Source organism: Papaver somniferum, unplaced genomic scaffold (genome assembly GCF_003573695.1).
Source record: "Papaver somniferum cultivar HN1 unplaced genomic scaffold, ASM357369v1 unplaced-scaffold_19, whole genome shotgun sequence".
In the NCBI taxonomy this organism is placed as follows: Eukaryota; Viridiplantae; Streptophyta; class Magnoliopsida; order Ranunculales; family Papaveraceae; genus Papaver; species Papaver somniferum.
In genome coordinates this window covers 11618108-11641503 of record NW_020628818.1, presented here as the reverse complement: position 1 = coordinate 11641503, position 23396 = coordinate 11618108, and the positions used below count along the sequence as shown (strand labels likewise).

At 38.7% G+C, this 23396-nt stretch overlaps 2 protein-coding genes and 1 long non-coding RNA gene across 8 annotated transcripts; 1 reads left to right on the top strand and 2 right to left on the bottom strand.

The window, feature by feature from the left end:
• Positions 1-1009: 1009 nt before the first annotated feature.
• LOC113338685 (probable transcription factor At5g28040) lies at positions 1010-2732 on the top strand. Its single transcript, XM_026584058.1, has one exon. It carries the CDS (start codon positions 1549-1551, stop codon positions 2485-2487), a length of 939 nt encoding a protein of 312 aa, XP_026439843.1. The 5' UTR covers positions 1010-1548; the 3' UTR covers positions 2488-2732.
• A 421-nt stretch (positions 2733-3153) lies between these two features.
• LOC113338687 (cyclin-dependent kinases regulatory subunit 1) lies at positions 3154-5586 on the bottom strand. 2 transcript variants are annotated; one of them, XM_026584060.1, is made up of 4 exons: positions 5477-5586; positions 5248-5310; positions 5102-5162; positions 3154-3641 (listed from the first exon to the last, which is right to left on the bottom strand). In XM_026584060.1, exons 2-4 carry the CDS (start codon positions 5298-5300, stop codon positions 3507-3509), a joined length of 249 nt encoding a protein of 82 aa, XP_026439845.1. In that variant the 5' UTR covers positions 5301-5310; positions 5477-5586; the 3' UTR covers positions 3154-3506. The 2 variants fall into 2 exon arrangements, with proteins under 2 accessions (XP_026439845.1, XP_026439844.1); XM_026584059.1 differs by having other exon boundaries at positions 5248-5316; positions 5477-5578.
• A 13402-nt stretch (positions 5587-18988) lies between these two features.
• On the bottom strand, positions 18989-21702 carry LOC113338413. 5 transcript variants are annotated; one of them, XR_003354771.1, is made up of 4 exons: positions 21571-21702; positions 19784-20108; positions 19578-19666; positions 18989-19350 (listed from the first exon to the last, which is right to left on the bottom strand). It is a non-coding gene; the product is annotated as an uncharacterized LOC113338413 (long non-coding RNA). The 5 variants fall into 5 exon arrangements; XR_003354768.1 differs by having other exon boundaries at positions 19784-20178; positions 21563-21701; XR_003354770.1 differs by having other exon boundaries at positions 21563-21689.
• Between the last annotated feature and the right edge of the window lie 1694 nt (positions 21703-23396).

Genomic DNA, 23396 nt, shown 5'->3' with positions numbered 1-23396 from the left:
TAATGCTCCAATTTTTAATCCGAAAATGCTCAAATATGAGTTTTGGCCAATGCTTTCCTGATCAAAAACCGCCGAAATGGAAGTAGTATTTCCTGCATCCATCATGTTTAGCAATTGTGACTGGCCAAACCAAAGCCAAGGTGCCCATGAAACCATGTCTCTTTGTGGAAGTTAGTGTGTGCAGTACACGGCATGTTTGTAGCTTTCTGTTTTGTTATGTCATGAATATACAAACGCATTATTTTTAGAATCCCGCGGTCAAATGCCTCAGGGTCTTTTGACTAGTCTGTTTCCTAGGCGGCTGAAAAAACTAGTAATAATGCTTTGCCAAGAGTTTGAGAAATCTAGGGTTTCATCTAACGTTTTGGACGGTTGTGATAAAGGCCAGTGGAGCCAAACAGGCGGCTGTGCTAAAGGGTGAGAGAGAGAGCCACTAGTGGTGTTGGTTGTGTGTTAAATTAGGTCACAAGAGGAGAAAGAGAGATGATTGTTGCTTGAAGGTACTGAATACAGTCTGTTCTAGTGGTGGTGACCCATGTGGCCTATGACAACAACAATAAGTCCTCCTCTCCTAATTTTTGAAATAGGCATCAGATTCACAGCAATGCATTCAATTTGGCCTTAAGGTCGAAGCAAGGCCATTTGGCATGTGGGGTTATTGGCTCGTTCCATCAAAAGAATACAATTTATTAATCACGCCAGATGGAGAGAGACACATGGAAGGTCACAGCACCAAATGGAAGAATACTATATGATAATAACCAGTGCTCAAATGCTGCTACTGCTTTATGTTGGCAAGACTCGATTTGTGCATCCTGGCATGGATAAAAAGGAAAACAACTGAGCACACGCTCACAATACGGAAGATAGATTAAAATTGCCTTAAATGGTTGTTATTCCAAAACAACATCTTCTAATCTTTTTATTATATGTATCAACGGTCCAAACGGCTTTCACCGATTAAATTTCAAGCTAATTCGTCAACTAAATAAAAATACCGGGGGTGTTTTAATATGCATCTTAAATAGGATTTTATCTCCAAAAAGTCCCAATTGGATGAAGAAAATAAAACCAAGTAAATAAGCCAAGAAAATAGACAGGCCAGCCAAGGGATGCACACTTGGAGAACGGTGCAGATCAGTTGGTACGCCAAACACATAGGCTTTACCATGTCCCTTCAGCATCAATATTATTATGCCGAACAGTGCAAGAGTCCCATAAAGTCATCTAGGATATGGCGTTGTTAATGTCCACTTGACCTAAAGGTACACCTCGGTTAAGAGGATGGGTGCAAAGCAGCTTTGGCATGTGGATAACTTTTTCAATAACAGTCGCACCATTCACGCGCTCCTCCTCAGCCAAAGAAAACGTCACAAGAATTTATGCTCCCAATTGCGTAGCTCACAGCCCTAAACTTAGTCACAGCTCTCCTCCTCTCTCTTTCCGCATCACAGACTTTAAGCGACTTTAGACTCTTTCCGCATCACAGACTCTACAGCTCTTCCTCTCCTCCAGCCTCCACCACCAACAATTCTCAGATCTATCATCATGTCAACCGTTTCAGCAGAAGCTCCATCATCGAAGAAACCCAAAATTGCTTCCGGAGAAAACCACCGGGAATCCACACCAGAGTCGCCGGAAAACATACACACCACCACCAACATCACCGGCGTAACACCAGTTGCCGCAACCCCAAACACTGACAGGAAACCCAGGTTCCAGAGGGTCTTCTCTGAAGAAGATGAGATCCATCTACTGAAAGGTTTTCAAGAAATCACTCAAGATACACCAAATCCAGCCACGGCTGGTCCTATGCTTTATGAGCGTGTTGGTAAATCGTTGAGTGGTGAAATTAATCAGACCCAGCTTATTGAAAAGATTCGTAAACTCCGTCAGAAGTATACTAAACAGGTGATGGAAAATATAATGCCTAAGAACCCTCATGACAAAGAAGTCTTCGATATTTCCAACGAGATCTGGGGTGAAAATCCAGCTCGTGGGAGGAGAAGTTCACCCAAAGGGCCTTCTAATAAGAGAGTGCGGAAGAGGAAATCATCTTCAGGTGGTGATGTCCCCAAAGGAGGTATTATTGTAGGTTTACCATCATCATCTTTGCCTCCTGCAGATAACAACAACAATGACAACAAAGCTCATGTTGCTGACAAAGCTTATTATGCTGCTGAAGGTCTAAATGGGGCCGATGATGCCGCTGCTGCTGTTACTGTTGCTTTTGCTCCTGCTGTGAAGATAGATCTTGCGAGTAATTATTCGTATTTGATGGAAGAAATGAATCGATTACCTGGGAATTCTATTATGAAACACGGTGTCAAGTGTTTGGATCGAGCTGAACTGGGAAGGTTTAATCAGAATTGGCGATTGCTGCAGATTGAGGAAGCTCAGCTTTCACTTCGCCGCAACGCAATGATTCATGAGCAAACCAAGTTGATCTTAGAAGCTATTGCAGCAGCCTCTAAGAATGGGAACTAAGGATGGATTCTTTAATCTTCGGATTGAATTTTAATGAAATTCCCATGTTATTTTGCAATGTATATGCAAAGAATTTGTGTTTAATTTAGGAAGGTGTCTTAGTTTTCTCGGTTTCGAAGTGTTTAGTTTTGTTCTTGTTGCTTCTTTTGGGATTGCTCCTGCTATCATGTAAGGTCATGAACTCAAGAACTTTATTCTAGTAGTATATCTTTTGTTTGAGTACTAGCCATTTTTCTCTTCTTTAACTTTAGTTTTTAAATGGAGAATGGAGCCTTTGTGTTATCTGTACTTCAACGCTAAAGGTTGAATCTTGAACTTCAGATTTGGTCATGTGCTGTATGCAAACCAGTCAATCCATATCCATATAGGCTAGCTAGGGTCTCAGGGTGAGGGTTCAATAAAGAGATGTACAATAATTTCTGCCATCACAAAGTGCCCAAGGGTAAGAGTCTTGAGAGAAACTAAAGTTCACAGCTGAAGTGAAAAGAGCACAGAACAGAGCTACTACTTTAAAACTTTGGCTTAGACAATGTTGATTGAAGTGAAAATTTGAGAGTTCCAACTATCAGAATTCAATTTCCAAAATGAATCGTTCACGATTTAATTGGAAGCACAAAGCCCGAATCCCGTGATCTAAATTTTGGAAAGCACATGGAAACCACAGACTTAAATAAAGGAAAATGAAATCGTTTCATCACATTAACATTCACAGAGTCGGAGACAACTATTTATCTAATGATAGAAGGAAGCAAACACGGTACTTCTTCTGATCAAAAAAAACAAAAACAAAAACACGGTACTTCCACAACAAGAGAGTTGCAGAATCAAACACTCTAATAGATAAACATCAATAGTAGGTACTAGGTAGTAGCAGGATTCTAACACAACCATTTCTGAGAGTTAGAGAGACAGACGGGGTGTTTTTTAGGCAATCACACAGAAGACTAGATATTGAAAGGTCTTTCCTGCAAGATAAAGGAGAAAAACACACACATTGTCTCTCACTCATGGTTCTTCTTTTACTGCTGCTGCTGTTGTTGCTCTTGCTGAAAGTTGAGAGGCCTCCTAAAGAGCATAATGTGGGGCTCAGGACGGTGGATAGCATAGTGAACCCACCCACGGCTTTGCTGCACTCCCATACCTCTCCACTCATTCTGCACCAAATACAAATTCACAATCAGAGGCGAAGAATTCATATTCCAATATTCATCAAATTCACAATCACAGATGAAGAAACCATATTCCAACATTCATTGGCAGCCTAATACACATTTTACTGCTTTACACAGAAAGAATAGAATTTGCCAAAAAAAAGAGAGTATTGAGAAATCAAAAGGCATTGTTGCAAAATTACTCTTTTTTTCGAACTTCACAAAAACTAGAGAACTAATCTTTTGAATTCGTCAACTTCACAAATCAGGTGAAACCAAGAGAAACATAACTATTTTGTACAGTATGTTAAACAAGAATAGCAAAAAAGGCACAGCTGCACAGTAAATCTGTTTTCTAAATCACTAAAACTTCATGAAAACTAAAAATGCTTATCCTTTTGACTTGCAAACTTTACAAATCAGGAAACCAAGAGAAACGAACCTACTCAATATACGATGTTAAGCAAGCATAGGAAATCAAGAGGCAGAGTTGCTCTGTAACTCGTATCTAACTTCCCTAAAACTACAAATGCTTATCTTTCCAACGCATATGCTTCACAAATAGCGGTAGCCAAGAGAAACAATTTGATTTAGAGGCTGGAAACAACGAAACTAGTACACGGCAATCAGAAAATCCAAGTCACGCAAATCAAGAGGCACAGTTGCACAGTAAATTCTCCTCCAGCTTCTCTAAAACTACAAATGCTTATCTTCCTGTTTCATAAACTTTACAAATAATGCAAAGCCAAGAGAAACAATTTGATTTCATAGAGGCTGGAAACAACTAAAACTAGTACACAACAATTAGAAACTCCAAGTCACAGAAACCCTACATAGTCTTCAAGGAAACAGCTAACGCATATATTTCCAGTCACTAAAAAGAAGAATGAAAAGCCAAAATATCAACATTCGGGAGTCACAGGAACCATTCAAAAAGTTTGCCAATTATAGTCAGTATACAAGTCACTAAGTTCTTGATCAGTAAATACCTATCACTAATGAGCTCAAAAGAGTCGAGTGTAAATCAACCACGAAAAAACAGACTGAAATAAACAACCACTAACCACCAGTCGAGAATCCCCCTTGTCTGTCTTAGCAAAAACATACAACGAATTTCTAAATTCAAGAATCACGCGATTCTTTACATGTCTCTGTCAGAATACAAGTCTATAACTATAAGTTCTTCATCAGTAAAACGGCAAATTAACCCAAACAAGTAGACTGTAAAATCAAAGACTGTAATCAACAATCACACAGCACCAAACAGAACCTATCTTAGTTAAAAGCAAAATTACTACCAATTTCAAGAATCATTCAGAAACCTTTCCAAAGTTTTGGGGTTTATAAGTTTTAAATCAGTAAAATCCACAAATTAACACAAACAGTAAACTGTAAATCACAGACTGGAATAAACAACAACAAATCCAGTGTAAGTTCTTAAATCATCTCCGTTTCCAAATTACCTCAGCAAGTAATCGATTCTTGGGAAGAAGTTTCGCTACTTCAGGAGGAAGAACCACATGCCTACAACAACAAAAACCCTATCAAAATCGACCAAATCATTTCTTCATAACCCTAAGATTTCTGATACGGAGAAATTGTAAAGTACCTGTATTCATAAGTGTCATCAAAATACTTGTCGGAGTACTGGATCTGACCCATTTCAAAAGATCTGAAACTTTAAACCAAAAAATAAAAACACCATTTATAAACCCTAAAATAATTTTTGAAAAAAAAAACCTAAAATTAAATAAGTACTGGAATTATAATTTACTTACAAAAACCTTGAAACAAAAATAAAGGAAAAAGATGAAGAGAGATGAGAGTGATTTCCTTACCTTAGAAGGGGGGAACGGAGATGATGATGTTCTGAGTGAGGGAGCGTCTGTGAAAAGGAGATAAAAATGATTTCGAAATATTAATTCTTTTTATTTTTGTTGATAAATATAATAAAAGAGATTTTTCTAAAGTCAAATTCCGCGCTTTATATTTTGAGCGGCCTAATGATATTCTTGTGACACGTGGATAAGACTAAGTAACTGCTAATTCAAATGAATTTTATGATAAAAGTTAAATAATGTGTTGTTTGTTCATCCAGTGGACGTGCCGGAGTGGTTATTGGGCATGACTAGGAATCATGTGGGTTCTGCCCGCGCAGGAGGTTCGAACCCCTGTCGTTCACGCTTTTTTGTTTTCAGTTACCGTCTTACATTCTCATGTGTTCTTTTTTTTTCTTTTTGATGGAATTTTTTTTTTTTTTGAAGGAAGAAAGAGGTAACCCTCTTAAGTTTCACCAATACGATAGATTTGCATACATCAGATTCAAATACATCAAAAGTGAAATCCATGAAAAAATACAAAGATTTTGTATCATAAGAACAACAGTTGACTCATAATACATCTTAAGTATCAAAAACTTGAATTTCGAAGATGTTACTGATTGTATTTGAATAATGGCTTGTGAATTGAAATTCTGCCATTTTGATTTGGGTTCTCCATTGAGAATGAAATGTCCCGAAAGGGAGTAATATGCGTAAATCATCTTTATCACGATCATTTCCAGTAGCCACTGATCTTCGAAGGATTGTAAAACCACTTCATGTTGGAGTAGATCGCCCTTGATGATACATTTGAAGCGATTGTCGCAATCGATGCCATTAAGGCTATAAGAACCATCTTTGAAGGTGTACCTTGAGTAATCTGATTGCGATGAATAAGCCATTGAATCTTCCAAATATTCACAGACTTCTCATAGAACACAAAAACTCAAATAAAACACTAAAGATGTGATTTTATTCAAACAAAATACTAGATCTATATACAATAACTAAATTTCTGCGGATCTTTAGATATAATCAAGATCCAGGCAGTAATTAGATTTGAAACTCTGTTGAAAATCAAGAAATCTAGGTTTGGAAGGAAAATATTCAGGAGAGAAAGAAAGAAATCTAGGTTTGAAACCTCATTCAAATTGAGGTTTGAAGGATTGATCAATTACATCAATAAACAGGAGACTACAGATAATGTAATATTTACAATCGAAACTTAGAGAAATGAGATAAGAAAATCGTATTAAACTTCTGCAGCCTGTTGAAATAATAGTTTCAAACCATTTTGTTTCTTGACCATCAAATATATCAGATGCTTCCATAAAAGGGAATTAATGTGCCCAAATTAGATTCTTCACAAACAATCTCCATCTGGCGAAGTAGATCGCTTTCATCCATAACATGCTTGATAACAACGCAAATCCAAATCCACCAAAAAACCCTAATAATAAAATAAGAAAACAAGTCCTGATAGTACTGTGAAACCATCAGACCGATCAGAAAAGCATAAAAATTGTTTAGAAACAATTTTTTTTAACTGAAAAGATAAATATATACCAGGAAATAAACTCAATCCGTCCGGTAGATCTAAAAAAATCAAACCAAAACCAGACAGATCAAGGATTTGAGTTTTGAAGAAAGTATTTATTTTTTCTTCTTTGTTTCGGAGAGAAAAGGGGAGAGAGAAAACTCATTCTCATGCGTTTTAATTTTTGCGTCGAGGCCGTCACTGGGATAATGTGTGTGCTGTGGTGGGATATTCGTGGTTTTACAAGTATAACAGGAACAAGATTTGTAGAGATGATGGCCGTAGGCTGTTAGTGACGTCTGCGGTACAAAGAATTAACAATTGGCAGGGTTTCAAATCTGTCGTAGCAAGATAATAGATTCATTAAAACACAACAGAGACAGGGAGCTTCATGGCTATTCCGAAGTTAGCATATTATTTTTTCAGAAACAGAAAACTCAAAACAAAGGTAGCAAGTTTCAAAACTGACTTTAATTTAATGGTCCTCGAGCTAGTTCGTTCAAAAAGGAAAAGAAGAAAAAACTAACGGAAAATAGCTTAGAGAAAATATATGAGATCTGTACGTGCGACATTCCACAAGAATTGCATCATCTTGAGCCACCTTCTTTACGCTTCTCCTCTAGTTCTCTTCTTTTCTCCATGGCCCTTAGCCAGCTGTCGCTTTTGGGATTCACGTAGGGCCCTACCGGCCATCCAAAGACTTGATCGATTCTTCCATGCACCTTATATATAACTAAAGAAGAGAGTGCAACTAAGCCCGATAAATCCACCAACTACACAGCTCAGCACCGCACTCTTACCTGGTCGACAAGGACTTATCGGAATAAAGGCGAACATGTTTCTGCACAGTATGTGAAGTTCGGCAAATTTTAATAAGAAATCTCGATTTATCCAGCGTAATAACAGCAGATCAAGAGAGAAATAAGGATTCTAAGTTATATGATCTTACCTCAAAGGATGATTTTTGGGCTTCGTGGAAAAAAAAGGTTAGTTTCTTATATGTGAATAAAAATCCTAAATTTTTTAAGTTGATGAAAACCTTTTTCAACAAGACAAGAACTGGGTGACACACACATTTTTGTGTCTAATTTGTCCTCATTTTTCTGTATTATTGGTACTCGATTCTGTATTAACTTTGGTGTTTTTATGTGTGTAGATGTTTTTGGAGAAATAAACGCTTACTGAAAAAGTTGCTCGAAAAGTGGTTTTTGAACCCCCCAGAGAAAATTACTAAAGGCACCCCCAAAATGTGTTAAAGGCACCCAGAAAAGTACTCAGGGCACCCCCAAAAGTGTAAAAATAATCCCTGGAATAATACTAAAGGCACCTCAGTACAACTGCTAAGGGGATCCCTGTCATGGATAAGGGGCACTTCATCTTCAACATTTCAAAAATGATTTTGGCGGGAAATTTGTGGCAGTAACTAGCAGATTTAGGGTTCGAATTTTGGTTGTATTTTAGAGAGACTCAAGGGTCGAAACCCATTGGGCTTGTTCCTTTGGGATAAACAGAGATGGTAGAAGTGTTGGATTCAATCCAGTTGGACCAGATAATCGTTGAGAAGGAAACAGAGTTCACGGGAAGAATATTATGAAACTACGGGATTTTCTGGATTCTGTTTGGAGAGCATCTGGTGAGACTCGATCGAAGTTATAACTTGGTATGGGCCTGTTAAACTCAAACAGGACTGATACGTCTTTCAGATTCGAGAAAGGATGGTTGAATACGTGGATTTGGTTATAACAGAATAGAGAAATATTCACGGGTTTTCCAGCGTTCACTGAGCTTTGGCGTGTGTTTGACTCAACCAGAGACAATCTTAGAAGATCTAGGAACATTCGATCTGCAGGAAAATATGAAGAATCAATTGTAGTCGCGTGAGAATAAAGAAAATATTCCCGAGTTTAATGTCATTAATGTGGGAAGATTATGAGCAATTATTTGAGATATTTCTTGACTGATGGGTATATAAATGATTTCTGGGAGTCATAGAAGGAGATGGAGAGTTTGCGGTAGAAAGTAGCGAGCACAAAAGGCTGCAGAGAGTGGTGGTCGGAATTCTTGCACCTTCCGGCGGCGAAGAAGAAGACGTAGAATAGATCACTATTTCAGTAAGACTGTCATCTTTTCTTTGTAGCACTCACTCAATTGTGACAGTGGGTTCTGTAACGGTCATAAAGCGTTACGAATCTCTGTCCCATTATAATTTTCAATAAAAACACCTTTTCGAGCAATGAATTATCTTTTTGAGTGTGTTTGTGTCATGAGAAGCTAAACCCCACCACTGGGACGATGGAGGAATCCGAATTTCATACGTGGGGTAATTTTAATTAATTTTTTATACGACTTTTGCACAAATTAAAACTGAAATATGATTTGAATTAATTGGTTGTCATTTAATTTGATGAGGTATGCTTAACTTAAATGTTTTGATACATCATGCTTAGGATTTACAACTAATCTTTTGAGAATCTACCTTGGAAAAATCAGAGTCCATGTTAATTTTATTTATTGAGCTTTAATTGTTGAGAATAAATAAATTGAACACTATGTTATGAATTCGACGAAATCCTAGTCCCAGTAAATCTCTTCATCATGTGACAATATTTTGTATATATTTATCTTTTAGTTTAGTTTATTAATTTTTAAAATCAATCTCATCAAGTCCGAATGAACGACAACCTTATTTACCACTATCTAATTCGATCAATTTTTGGCGCCGCCGACGCGGATTTGTGTATATATTTGTTTTTAGGTTTTATTTTTATTATTTTTTGTTCTTTTTTATGCCTTTTGGTATTTCTTGTTTGTTTTCAGATTTGGAATTGAGATAAAGAAAAAGGGAGAAGGTGCTGAAAACAAAAGCGACCCAAAAGAAGGAAAAAAAAAGAGGAATCAAAAAGGAGTGAAGAAGAAGATTTTTGTAGATAGATATTTTATTTTATTTTTAGAAACTGTAAATAGAGTTTTATTTTTGAAATTTTTTATTTTTTAGTTTTGGACTTTTTGAACTTTATTTTTGGAACATTGGACATTAATATTTTTAAAACCCTAAGGAAGGGTGAATTAAAACTGTTGCAGGGAAGGACGACAGTTACAATACTGTCTCGGCCCCTCAGGTTCAAACACTGACATTGGAGTCGGTGGCCTGAGTCGACTTCAACGGTTCATCGCCCGTCTGGTACGGGAGGTAAGACTCTATGCACCCACTAATCTCCTGTCAGTGGGTTTTATTTTTGTTGAGAATGTCAAACTGGTATTATAATAGCCAATACAACGAATATCTGATAAGCACGTATGTGCTATATTTTATACCCATATTTATATTAGTTAGGACTCAATGTTTTGGCTAATAACACTACTTTACTGCTTTTATAGAAGTAAAAAATACTAGAACCCCCCTACTATATGGGTTCAATATATAGAATCCCCACTAAATAGATCATACATTGTCAACTCCATACTTTCAGAAAATGATATTACTAGGCCCAAAATATCTTTTTTTCTTCAGATCTGGCCCATAATTTTATATTATGTATTTTGATATTGACAAAACTACCATTTTCTATAAATACAAGAGGAAAAGCAGTAGATATTTTCATTTTCCCATTTTATTTCTCTCTCATCTTTATCTCTCTCGGTTGCAGAGAAAAAAGTTATAGGGTTTTTCTGAGATTCATTTTCATCTTCTCCTTTTAGATTTCCTACTGCAACAACGATGAAGATTTTAGGGTTTTCTTTCACATTTTTTCATCTTCTCCATCGATTCCTCTGTATTCTCAGTTGTTACAAAGATGAATCGAATCTGATAGAGAGATGATATGGATGATGAAGAAGATTTATTTCATGCGATTACTAACCATCGAAGATCAACTGCATCTGAAGATTAATCTACATAATCAAATCGACCTGCAGATGAGATTTGTCTAGGTATTGATTTAATCGACTTATTTAATAGACTTTTGTTTCACTGATTTCATTTGAAGATTTCTCATCTATTGATTTAATCGATTTTTGTTTCAGTCGATTTATAGATCTGAATGATTTGATTCAAATTTATTTAACAACTGATTATCAATCAATCTACGAATTCTCAATTGATTCTAGTTTGTTGTTTCAAAGCTTCTCCATGTAAGGTTTTATGATTTGAATTTTTTTCTTTTGATTTCTGAGATCAAGAAGAATCATCACTGTTTCGGAAGAATAACAACAGAATCAAGGTACGTTTTGATTTTTAGTTGTTGTTATTGTTTGTAAATATTCTCGATTTCAATTTTAATTTCATTGTTGATTTCAATTTTAATATTGTTGTTGTTTCTATTGATGTTGTTGTTCAAGTTCGATTTGTTGATAATACTGGTTGAATTCAATAAGCTAAGAATATATTCTCCATTCAAATAAAACGATGATCTCTCGTATTTCTAATGGAGAAAGTTGTTGACACTTATTGGTGTTTTATTTTGCTTATCTTGCATACAAATGTTGAGTTTTATTAACAAATCTATGGTGGTGGAGATGCAGGTTCTGGAGGAGTATGAGGAGGCTGTGGTGGTAGAGGTGGTGGTATTGGAGCAGGTTTGAAGGAGGATTTTGAAGTCAGTGGTGGTGTTTTTCAGAATTGATGAATTGAAGGAGATGATGAGAAGAAAGAGGATGAACTACTTTAAGTTTCTACTGCTGGTGCTAGTGGTCACAGGTAATTAGTTGATTTCAGTTAGGAGGGGTGTTTTTGGTTGTGCTTTCTCGCATGTGTTTGTCCTGATTAAAATGCATATCATATGGAGATGGATTACCTTCTTTTTGTAGATTTTGTAACTCTGTAAGGGTGAACTATCAAGTTTTGTATACTTGCTCTAGTTTGTTCAGTTATGAGATAGTTTCTATTGTTCTGTATCCACTGGTTTTTGATTTTTGGATGTTCTGTTTTGTTCATTTTGTATGAGAAGTGTTCTGGCTGCTATGATACTGATATCAGTTGCTTGTCATCTTTAACAATAATAAAAAAAAAAGAGATAGTTCTCCCCCCTAAGGGGGAGAAAAACGGTGAATAGAAGATATCCCAAATTGTCTCTAAGCTTCCCTATATATAGAGTTTTGTAACCTCTTCTTGAAGAAAACTAAGAAACCTAGCTAAAATAGGAATGTGCACCTCCTTAAGAATTGTGCCCCGTGCATCACACCCCGTGCCAAAGGGTTGCCAAACTCTGGCCAAAAACACACGTCCAAGGCTGTTCACCAAAGTCGTCAAAATACCCAACAGAGAAGTCAGGTCCAAGGCTGCTTGCGTGTGGCAGAAGCCCAGCCCATTTCTCGTTATTGGCTTGTCAGTTTCGGCAAACTAACAACCTATTTGTTACATCTTCCGAGAAATATTCTCTCCGTTCTTCTGCTTCCCGCAAAACTCAAACTTGAGCTCATCTCTATTTCTTCTCGACTCCAACTCCATCGACTACCAGCAGCACCTCCATCTCTGCCAAGATCCGTTCTCGAGCTCTATCACTTCCGATTACCACTGACCACCATACACAGCGAGTTCCACCATCATCCATCCTTCACAGCAAGCCCTTCTTCTTACAGCCCTTGTAAGCCATTCGCGGTCTTCATCGTCACTGGATAGTTATTCCATTACCAGCTCGAGCTTGTCTTGATTCTATCCATCACATGCTTCTCGACAGCATCACTTCCATGAACCTCCAGCTGAATCCTGCCATACTGCCGAGCTCTCTCCATCTACAACCAGTCTTCATCGATCACCAACTGCCATGCAAGCGAATCCTCTCCATCACCAGCCAACAGTCTCGAGCTCTTCCCTGTCTAGTCTACACCACAGCGTCCTCCATCTTTGTAATCTCCTTATCATCACAGATTAACCTCATTTCGAACTTCATCAACCCATTGAACCACACCAGCCATTCTTCTCGTCACTGCCATCGCCAGTAGCAACTGGTCGTAAACGAGACATACATGAACTGGATCACTCAGGACTTTTCACAAACAACTTCTGAGCGTTAAACTGGTAGCATGGATTTAAGCTTGCTGGTGATTACTAAGGGCCATTATTCCAGCTCCTTCCCTGAGACAATTGAATTCATACAATTCCCAAACATTTCTGATCATTTGAAGCTCAAACAGCTCTGAATTTCCACCACACATTCATGAAAACAATGGCAGCAGCTTGTTTCATGTTCATTGCTGACTTGTTGGTTTGAACTTCATCCAAATATTCTCAAACTCTAGTACCTTTGCTTCCTATATGAATCAGAGATTAACCCATTGTTCCTTAAATTCTTGTTTTGAAACGGTAGCAGAAAACTTCCACATTTTCTCTGTCTATTCGAATTCAATCACCGATCCAATTTCAATTCACTGCCACTTTCTAATCGAGTTGAACCCAAATTTCCTTGTCATTTCAAAATAACTCGAACTCCTTACAGCCAAACCTGTTATCCCTGCCAAACTCCAAACTCGAGCTAAACTGCCTTGGTAATGGCAGCAGCAAACTCTCACAGTCATGATCACACAGCAACACCTTGGACCCATCGTTGCCGGCAGTAAAGCTTTGGCTCTTCTTCTCAGCTCAAATTTGGTTCCTTACCGATACATTTCTTCCACCAGCACACATGTGCCCTACCGTTGGTGTGAACTCCATAGAGTTTACACTTTCCTCCAGCAAATGCATGTGAACCAGATAGCCCATGTGAAGTCCATGTTGTCTTTTGGTCTTTGAATCAGTGCATTAGCTGACACGAGCGTCCTATATGTCCACACGACTGTCCGCACTAGTTTACATGCAATGATAATTCTACCTCTTCTTTTAGCCAGTTGGACGATTTCTTGTGCTTTTCGGGAATAAGCTCCAAAATTCCCATAAAATATAAAAAAAACTAATAATACAATTTCACAAGAAAAACCAGCTTAGAAAGCATAACCAATCCATACTTAGAGAGGTGTTTTTACACACCTATCAAATACACGAAATTCACCCAGAATGGTGCGTACAACAACAAATCCCAAATATTCTGTGAATTTTATTAGCAATATTGATTACTACATTATTTGCCTAGTATTATCCGTGTTATGTTCTCAGCCGAACTCTCATTATTGACATGAGATGGCGATTCAGTGTTCACTCTCAGCAGAGTAGCATGAATCTCCCGAATTGCCAATAGAGATGTGCATGAAATACCCACACAAGTTACATCACTCTCTGACAGGGAGAGTCTCGCATCGATGCGCTTTGGTTAGCCCGATCGAGCATGCTTAATTTCCTTAAGGGGAATCTAGACTGTCCATATCAGTCTCAGAAACGATCGCGACCACACAAGTTTGCCGCATAATTTAACAAGCCTAGCCAAACACTGGCAGGAATAGACAACCGTCGTGATGACCAACGGTGGGCCCACTAATTCCCTAACCGACCGAACATTTCACATGCATCTTCCGGCGCTGTCAAACGCCAACCCTAAGTAGGGTGGTCGCGCTGTTTGCGAGAAGCTCGATCGAGCATGGACTGTCCAAGACGGTCTTAAAATCATCACAACCGTCCAACTTCGCCATCCTGGTTGGACGGATTAGATCATCCCATGAATGATTAGGGAAGCGCTAACACACACGTTAGCAGGCCCACTCTGCCCTTACCTGATCAGTTTGCTCACGACAAAGCCATGGAGCAATGAACGTTTGCTCGAAACATGGCCGCGCGTGATGCTTTAAAGGGTTGCATAAATTCCACTAGCATCTTAAAACGATCACAACCATCCAACTTAGCCAGCATATTTGGATGGCTTAGATCGCGCCTAGGACCATCAGGAAGGTGCACATATGTTCACCGTCAACCCAATGTGGGCCCCACAGGATCGGTCTCTCCAAAGGAGAAGCATAGCTCGCCAAACCGTTTGTCCAAAGTCACGTGTACGTAACTGTTTCAGAACCCTAATTAGGGTTTGCGGCGATGCATATCTGTCGTAGTCCGATCATGACCGACCATCTTTGCCAGCCTGGACGGAGGGTGTAGATATAGACTTAAGAGGTCCCAAGAGTGTCAACGTGATCATTGTGGGCCCAACTTTGCATGTGTCCGTCCGGTCTAGACAGACAAGGACGTGACATCTCGAAATGCGCGCCCCAAAGTGGCATGCCACGCGACCTTTCATTCTTTTGTCGCAACAAGTTTATGTCGCAAATCAATCATGGCCACTCATCTTTGCCGGTCAAATTGAGTGGACAAGATCGAATATTTATGGGATCAAGAAGGGGAGGCATGCACGACGGAGATCCGTCTTCACGCATGCCCAAACGATTCACCCAAAATCGGCGCCCATGTGTGGATTCAGTCAAGCCAAAGAAGGATGCTTGCGCACCTCTTAAAAATCCTACAATTCCATCAACGGTCGCAAATATATGCCGTAAACCATCTCGTCCGTCCAACTTCGCTAGCTTGGTCGGACATCCTAGGTTAAAAACTAGGCAACCAATAAAGCACCTCGATGATCATCGTCCACCACTCTGCCACAGATAGTAATCGACCAGCGGATGGCTCGCCCATGCGGCCCCCAAACGATCACTCGAAGATGGTTAGACATGATGCTGTTTTAAGACGCTTAATCCGCGACTTATTCAGTCAAGCTTTAAAACAGCGATGCTTCACGCATATCGATTGTTTTGAGTTGCTTACTTGAAAACGATGCATTACATGCATCGAGCATACACGATATTTCATGAATATCGATTCCTTAAATAACTTAGTTATTTAACTTAATAGCACTATATGCTATTTCCTGCGGTGGGTCCCACGATCCGCTCATTCGAGACATCAAGCATGTCACAAACTTGGGGATACTTACTGGGGTATTGGTCTGGCGGTTTACAACATGCGGCGTGCAAAGCGCCCATTTCAAGAACGTGTCAGGAGGCATGGACGGTCAACGAGGATGAGGGAAGTGGGAAAATACGTGATCGTGTGACAATCACCTACACGACCCCACTACTTCATCACTCCACTTCCTCCACTTCCTACGAGATGAGCGTTGCGCTCAATGACTTGTATAAATAGGTTCTCCGACCTTTTCAAATAACACAGAAAAACCAAGTGTTGTCATCAGTATCCAGAAAACACCCAGAACTGATAGCTTACGTTGTACAAGCCAGTTCATCATTCTGATACAAGTCATAAACAACCAACACCTTTACAATCTCAACACCTTTTTTCGCTTCCCTCCCTAAGATCAACCATTCTCCTTCACTTTGTGACCGAATTGAATTTGGAACGATCATTTCTTGGTTTAGGCCAGAGTCTTACAGATTGATCTCTCGAAACTAAAAGCACTCCCGTGCAGTGCATTTGTTTAGGGTTTGAACTCGTTTATCATCAACACACCCCAAATTACCAAAAACAGCAGAATCCGTTTTCACCCACAAACAACTGGCGACCACAGTGGGAGATTGATCTCTCGGTTGCAAAATCAGTTTCTCAATCCTCATTCCATTTTTCTCAATTTCAAAAGGGTAGATCTTAGATCCAATTCAATTATTAAAGTTCAACAACCAAATTTCAATTCCGGTATTCCATTCGCTAAGAAGCTTCACAAAAATGATTTTTCAAACAACCCACTATTATCATTGCTGATTTGATGGAAAGACAAGAAGTCCTGCCGCTCTGCTTTAACGTTCTCTCCAGAAGCCGCCACCTCTTCCTGCCAATATTCGTTCCCATAGCCACTTCTCCCTGTCAAGGATTGTGATCGCAGCCAGCCAAGTCTCTTCTGATCACAGCTGCTGCCAAGAACTGTTGCTGCTCGTTTGTTGATATCAGCCAGAGATTCACCACGACAACGACCACTACAAAGAATATTTCATCCATGTGATTTTCCAAGCATCCCATCCAGGAGAGTACAATAAGCTTGCATCAAATCACAGAGACGTGGATTCAAGGGGAACAATCAAAGTAAGCTACACTTGGGGACTGAAGCCTCCTTCAGGTTTAGAAGTTTAAACACAGTCACTGACTTACCAGCAAATGTAATAAAGGCACATCTTCCACGAGAAAATAAGCTCAGGATAATTACACATGGGGACTTCTGTCACGCTGCTTACTCACGGGAGAGCCTGATATACCCAAAAGCCCAATCATGCGCGAAGGACATGCCTAGCGGAGACAGAGCTAAGTAACTATCCTTAAACTAAACGTTTTATACTTATTAGTCATATCAAATAAATTTTAAATATCTTGGTGTTGAGACGTGAAAGTTCCTCAACACTTACAACCGTGTTGCCAGGCATACTGCCTCATCATGTTTTCCTCTTAGTGTTGAGACGTGCAAGTTCCTCAACACTCACAACCGTGTTACCAGGCATACTTCCTCATCACGTTTTCCTCTTAATGTTGAGACGTGCAAGTTCCTCAAGACTTAAAACCGTGTTGCCAGACATACTGCCTCAACACGTTTTCCTCTTAGTGTTGAGACGTGCAAGTTCCTCAACACTTACAACCGTGTCGCCAGGCATGCTGCCTCAACACATCCTTTCTCTTGGTGTTGAGACGTTCAAATTCCTCAACACTCCCCATTGTGTTTTCCAGGAAAACTTCCTCAATACATTTTTCCTCTTAGTATTGAGACGTTCAAATTCCTCAACACTTACCATTGTGTTGCCAGGCAAACTTCCTCAACACATCCCCCCTCTTGGTGTTGAGACGTGCAAATTCCTCAACACCACTACTGTGTTACCAGGTATGCTACCTCAACACATCCTTTCTCTTAGTGTTGAGACGTGCAAATTCCTCAACGCTCACTACCGTGTTGTCAAGCATCACTGCCTCAACACATCTTCATCTTAGTGTTGGGATGCGCAATATCCTCAACACTCACTACCGTGTTGTCAGGCATCACTGCCTCAACACATCTTCATCTTAGTGTTGGGATGCGCAATCTCCTCAACACTCACTACCGTGTTGTCAGGCATCACGGCCTCAACACATCTTCATCTTAGTGTTGAGATGCGTAATCTCCTCAACACTCACTACCGTGTTGTTAGACGTCACTGCATCAACACATCTTTATCTTAGTGTTGAGATGCGCAATCTCCTCAACACTCACTACCGTGTTGTCAGGCATCACTGCCTCAACACATCTTCATCTTAGTGTTGAGATGCGCAATCTCCTCAACACTCACTACCGTGTTGTCATGCATCACTGCCTCAACACATCTTCATCTTAGTGTTGATATGCGCAATCTCCTCAACACTCACTACCATGTTCTCAGGCATCACTGCCTCAACACGTCATCATCTTAGTGTTGAGATGCGCAATCTCCTCAACACTCACATCTTTATCTTAGTGTTGAGATGCGCAATCTCCTCAACACTCACTACTGTGTTGTCAGGCATCACTGTCTCAACACATCTTCATCTTAGTGTTGAGATGCGCAATCTCCTCAACACTCACTACTGTGTTGTCAGGCATCACTGTCTCAACACATCTTCATCTTAGTGTTGAGATGCGCAATCTCCTCAACACTCACTACCGTGTTGTCAGGCATCACTCACTTGTCCAGAAGGGGCTATAAATTTCGGTTGAAGTCTGTTATAAAACATGATTTATCACGGTTCTGTTATTTGAACCGTTATATATTTGGTGTGACTCTTTATAAATGACAAACAAAACTCGTTACTAAGTATGACAAACAAAATTTGTGCCTTAAAATCACATACAAAATGTGTTATTAGGTATCACGTTTGTTGTATGTAATATACAATAATAGTGGATGTATGTCATAAAAAATATTCTTTTTAAAAAATAATTTTAAATAAATATTAATTGCAAAAAAAAACTATTTATTATAATAATTAAATGTCCGCAATTTTCTCATATTTCTTTTCCAGCACGACCCCGTATTCAGCTAAATTGGGATTTTGGTTCCAATTCAGCTAAGGAACTGAAACTAGATCAATTTATCTTAGTCATCTAAATCTGGAAAAAAGAAATCTAAAATGCAAATTCATTTGAAAGTTAATATGCCTTAATTTTATTTCAAATATGGATTCAGGTTTACATTAACATCCCAAACTCACATACACAAAAAAGAATAAACATCCAAAACATTAATACGGAATTCAATTTATTAAAATTATCACCTAATTCTGCCAGTCCAATTAGGTAGATTCTTGTATGATTTATCAAAGTTTTTGGCCACCTACTAAATTATCTCCAAGTACTCCTTCTGTATCGCATTTTCCATAGTTTCATCACCGCATTCTGGATTTTCCTTTCTAAAATCAATATAAACACTTGCAGCTGCTCATTTCCTGAAGTTCATTCAAGCAACAATAGCTATACGAAGGTATAGGGATCCCAATATCCTGTAGAACAATATTCCAAGTTATTTTTAAATACTTCTTCATGTGAATCAATTACATAGACGAAATGATTAAAATCATCGTATTGCATAGATGAAATACAAATTAAATCAAAACTACTCATTGAGCTATGCAAGAAGACTGGAGGAATGAATTTAATCCTAGTAAGACCTAAGAATAGCACTACTTAATCATCAGAAACAATGTGTAGTTTCATGATGCATATATACCTGGAAGTCGGGCATCTTCAATTTAAGTTGTTGAAATCATGATTCCCCTCTGCTTTCTGCTAGATGCATTTGACTTGCAGCTTAGAAGACTGCAGAGTTAAAGTAAAACAACATACTTTCTATTAAAGATATAGTGCCTACAGAAGCATAGACTGAACCAGGGGATCAAAGTACATGCATACAACTTGAAATAAAGAATTACAAACCTTACGTAGTGGAGGATGAACTAATTCCTTCTCAAGCACTAATAAATACACTGCCTAAGGCACAACCCCTGTCCAAGGAGGAGGATTCAGTGATGGTTGGACACCAACAGTTATACTTGTATTAGTAGACCTCCCAGGCAACAACAGTAAATTGGTTGACAATTGGAACACCTTCCTAAGTTATGATTGCATCAACATCCAACAACCGTTACTTTTTGTAAACCACTTTGATGTAGCACTATTTTGAGAAAGAGGCCACCAAGACCAGTGAAGTTGAACCGAGCCCGAGAAGAAAACATAACATGGGCATAGGAAGTTCAGACATCTAGTTGAAATTGTTGAAACCAAAAAAGGCTCAATTAGCAAGGATCCTTTAGGTGCAATTCAGATCTGGACTAAAACACAAACAACAAATATAAAGCAAGGCCAGATCAATAAACCTATGAATAACATGGCAATGAGCAGGAATTAAAGGATAGACTAACATGGCAATGAGCAGGTATTAAACGATAGACAACAACATTTCTGCGTTACTGGTGAATTAGATTATCTATCTCAATTAAGCAAAGCAAACTAACTTAATTAAGTTGTATTTAAATAAAATAAAAATCAAATAAGACATTATGTTTTGTTCGACTCACAGAATCGCCAAACAAACCATTTCAAAGGTCCATCATATCCTTGGCACTGGGATGGAAGAGTATAACCAACAGAAAATCTTAAAAGTCCCATAAATAATAGTAAACCATACAATTAAGAAGATACAAGCCTACCTTGAATGACAATTAAAGCCCATCTACTTGATTTTTAAGTCTATGTGCTAGGAAGTCGTCTCTGAAAATCTTCCATAGAGTAAAATACAAACAAAAGCTTATAAATTTTGCACCTCTCCTTTTCATATTTTTTTCCCAATCTCACTTTAAAAACTATGCACACAATTAGGAGCAACAAAACATGCAATGCCTACATCAACTACGACGGAAGGAGACCAAAACTCAGGGGTTTTGTAGGAAGCTAGTATTCAAACTCAACTGATCATTATCACCATAAAAGAAATGATGTCTAACTATCATCAGCGTCATAAAATCATCAGCAACAGACATATAAGGATAATGGTTATAGAATCAATACCTCCACCAACTTCAACTTTCATAGTACTACAAGTGATAGCTATCAGAAAGAATGAGAAATAATCTTATAAAACCATATCTGAAGTACAATTTTCAACAACACACAACACTACAATATCAACTCAAACTCTAACACTACTGTGTACCATCACCATAATCAAGTTTCATAAACTCTAGGCAGATAATGATCAAGTAAAGCACATATCTTATTAACTCGGTTAACTTGAAACCCTCATAATTTCCGAAAACTGACTGAAACCCAATTTTAGGAATCAAAGTATATACCCTAACAAATAAAATTGAGATGGATCTTGTCATTAGAAATTGAAGAATCCAAGTAGAACCCTAACAATCTAAATTGAAATGGATCCTGCCACTAGAAACTGATGAATCGAAGTAAAAACCCAAACAATTTCTGAAATTGACTGATACTCTAATCAATATTAGCTAGGGTTCTTAACATTTAATATATTCGTGAAGTTGCCTTCTTCTTAGTGCTAATGTAATGCCTAACAACACCATTAAAAGAGAATAAAATCTTACAGAAACGAGATCGACATCTAGAGACCAAATGAATATCAATTCCAATTTAAAGATTAATATCAATTCCAATTTAAATATTAAATATGAGGAAGGAATTGAAACTTACTCGATTACCTCTTTCGCCTTCTTCCGATGAGTTTAAGATGAAGGAACTGTGACTGAGAGAGAAAGATAGGTATAATATTATTATTATCAGAGTTTTGGGGCTGTTCTTTTTGGGAATTTTTTTATTTAAACAAATGAGGCTTTTCTTTTTAACTCAACTCTTTTGGTTGTTGGGTTTCTTTCGATTTTGGGGTTCGTTAGATCTGTACCAAATATGGTTCTGTATGAAAGACGTACGGCAAGTACGCCGGTGGCTAACCATGCTAACCATTTCAGATGCATTTTTCTAAGCGGGTGACTAACCATTTTTGGGTACATGATAAAATAATAACGATGGGCATATAAAGACTAAAGTATATGACAGATTTATTTTGTAATTTAATATTCTATCATTAAATCACACACCTACTAAATTACCATGTTTTAGAATGACAATTTTTTACGTTAAATGGTGGACCCACTATTTTCAGGTTATATGACGGTATTTATTCGTAATACCTTAATCACGTAATTAATCTGACATTTAAAAATGTCATTTACAGCCCTTTCTGGACTAGTGACTGCCTCACACATCTTCATCTTAGTGTTGAGATGCGCAATCTCCTCAACACTCACTACCGTGTTGTCAGGCATCACTGCCTCAAAACATCTTCATCTTAGTGTTGAGATGCGCAATATCCTCAACACTCACTACCGTATTGTCAGGCATCACTGCCTTAACACATCTTCATCTTAGTGTTGAGATGCGGAATCTCCTCAACACTCACTACCGTGTTGTCAGGCATCACTATCTCAACACATCTTCATCTTAGTATTGAGATGCGCAATCTCCTCAACACTCACTACCGTGTTGTCAGGCATCACTACATCAACACATCTTCATCTTAGTGTTTAGATGCACAATCTCCTCAACAATCACTACCGTGTTGTCAGGAATCACTGCCTCAACACATCTTCATCTTAGTGTTGAGATGTGCAATCTCCTCAACACTCACTACCGTGTTGTCAGGCATCACTGCCTCAACACATCTTCATCTTAGTGTTTCAATGCGCAATCTCCCCGTGTTTCCAGGCATACTTCCTCAACACGTTTTCTTCTTAGTGTTGAGACGTGCAAGTTCCTCAACACTTACATCCGTGTTGCCAGACATGCTGCCTCAACACATCCTTTCTCTTGGTGTTGAGACGTTCAAATTCGTCAACACTCCCCATTGTGTTGCCACACAAACTGCCTCAACACATTTTTCCTCTTAGTATTGAGACGTTCAAATTCCTCAACACTCACCATTGTGTTTCCAGGAAAACTATCTCAACATGTCCCCCCCCCCCCCCTCTTGGTGTTGAGACGTGCAAATTCCCCAACACCACTACTGTGTTGACAGGCATGCTGCCTCAAAACATCATTTCTCTTAGTGTTGAGACGTGCAAATTCCTCAACATTCACTATCGTGTTATCAGGCATCACTGCCTCAACACATCTTCATCTTAGTGTTACGATGCCCAATCTCATCAACACTCACTACCGTGTTGTCAGGCATCACTGACTCAACACATCTTCATCTTAGTGTTGAGATGCGCAATCTCCTCATCGCTCACTCGTGTTGTCAGGTGTCACTACCTCAACACATCATAGTGCTGACGGCTCCACCACCTCAACACCCATCTTTGTATTCAAGGGTCGACTTCCTTAACACTCATCAGTCGAGGCTCCACTACATCGTTTTAGTTTTCTCGGCCTCAACGTACCAGAAAGGTGATTGCTACTTGCCTCGACGTTTCATTAAACATGTTCTGCTCAGAGGCCAAGACGGCCTCTCTCAACTGGTAACGTCTGT

Coding starts and splice junctions, on each gene's coding strand:
- LOC113338685 (XM_026584058.1), top strand. CDS start 1,549: ATGTCAACCGTTTCAGCAGAAGCTCCATCATCGAAGAAACCCAAAATT.
- LOC113338687 (XM_026584060.1), bottom strand. CDS start 5,300: ATGGGTCAGATCCAGTACTCCGACAAGTATTTTGATGACACTTATGAA. Junction 5,163..5,247: donor GATGACACTTATGAATACAG/GTACTTTACAAT, acceptor TTGTTGTTGTAG/GCATGTGGTTCTTCCTCCTG. Junction 3,642..5,101: donor AGAATCGATTACTTGCTGAG/GTAATTTGGAAA, acceptor TATTTGGTGCAG/AATGAGTGGAGAGGTATGGG.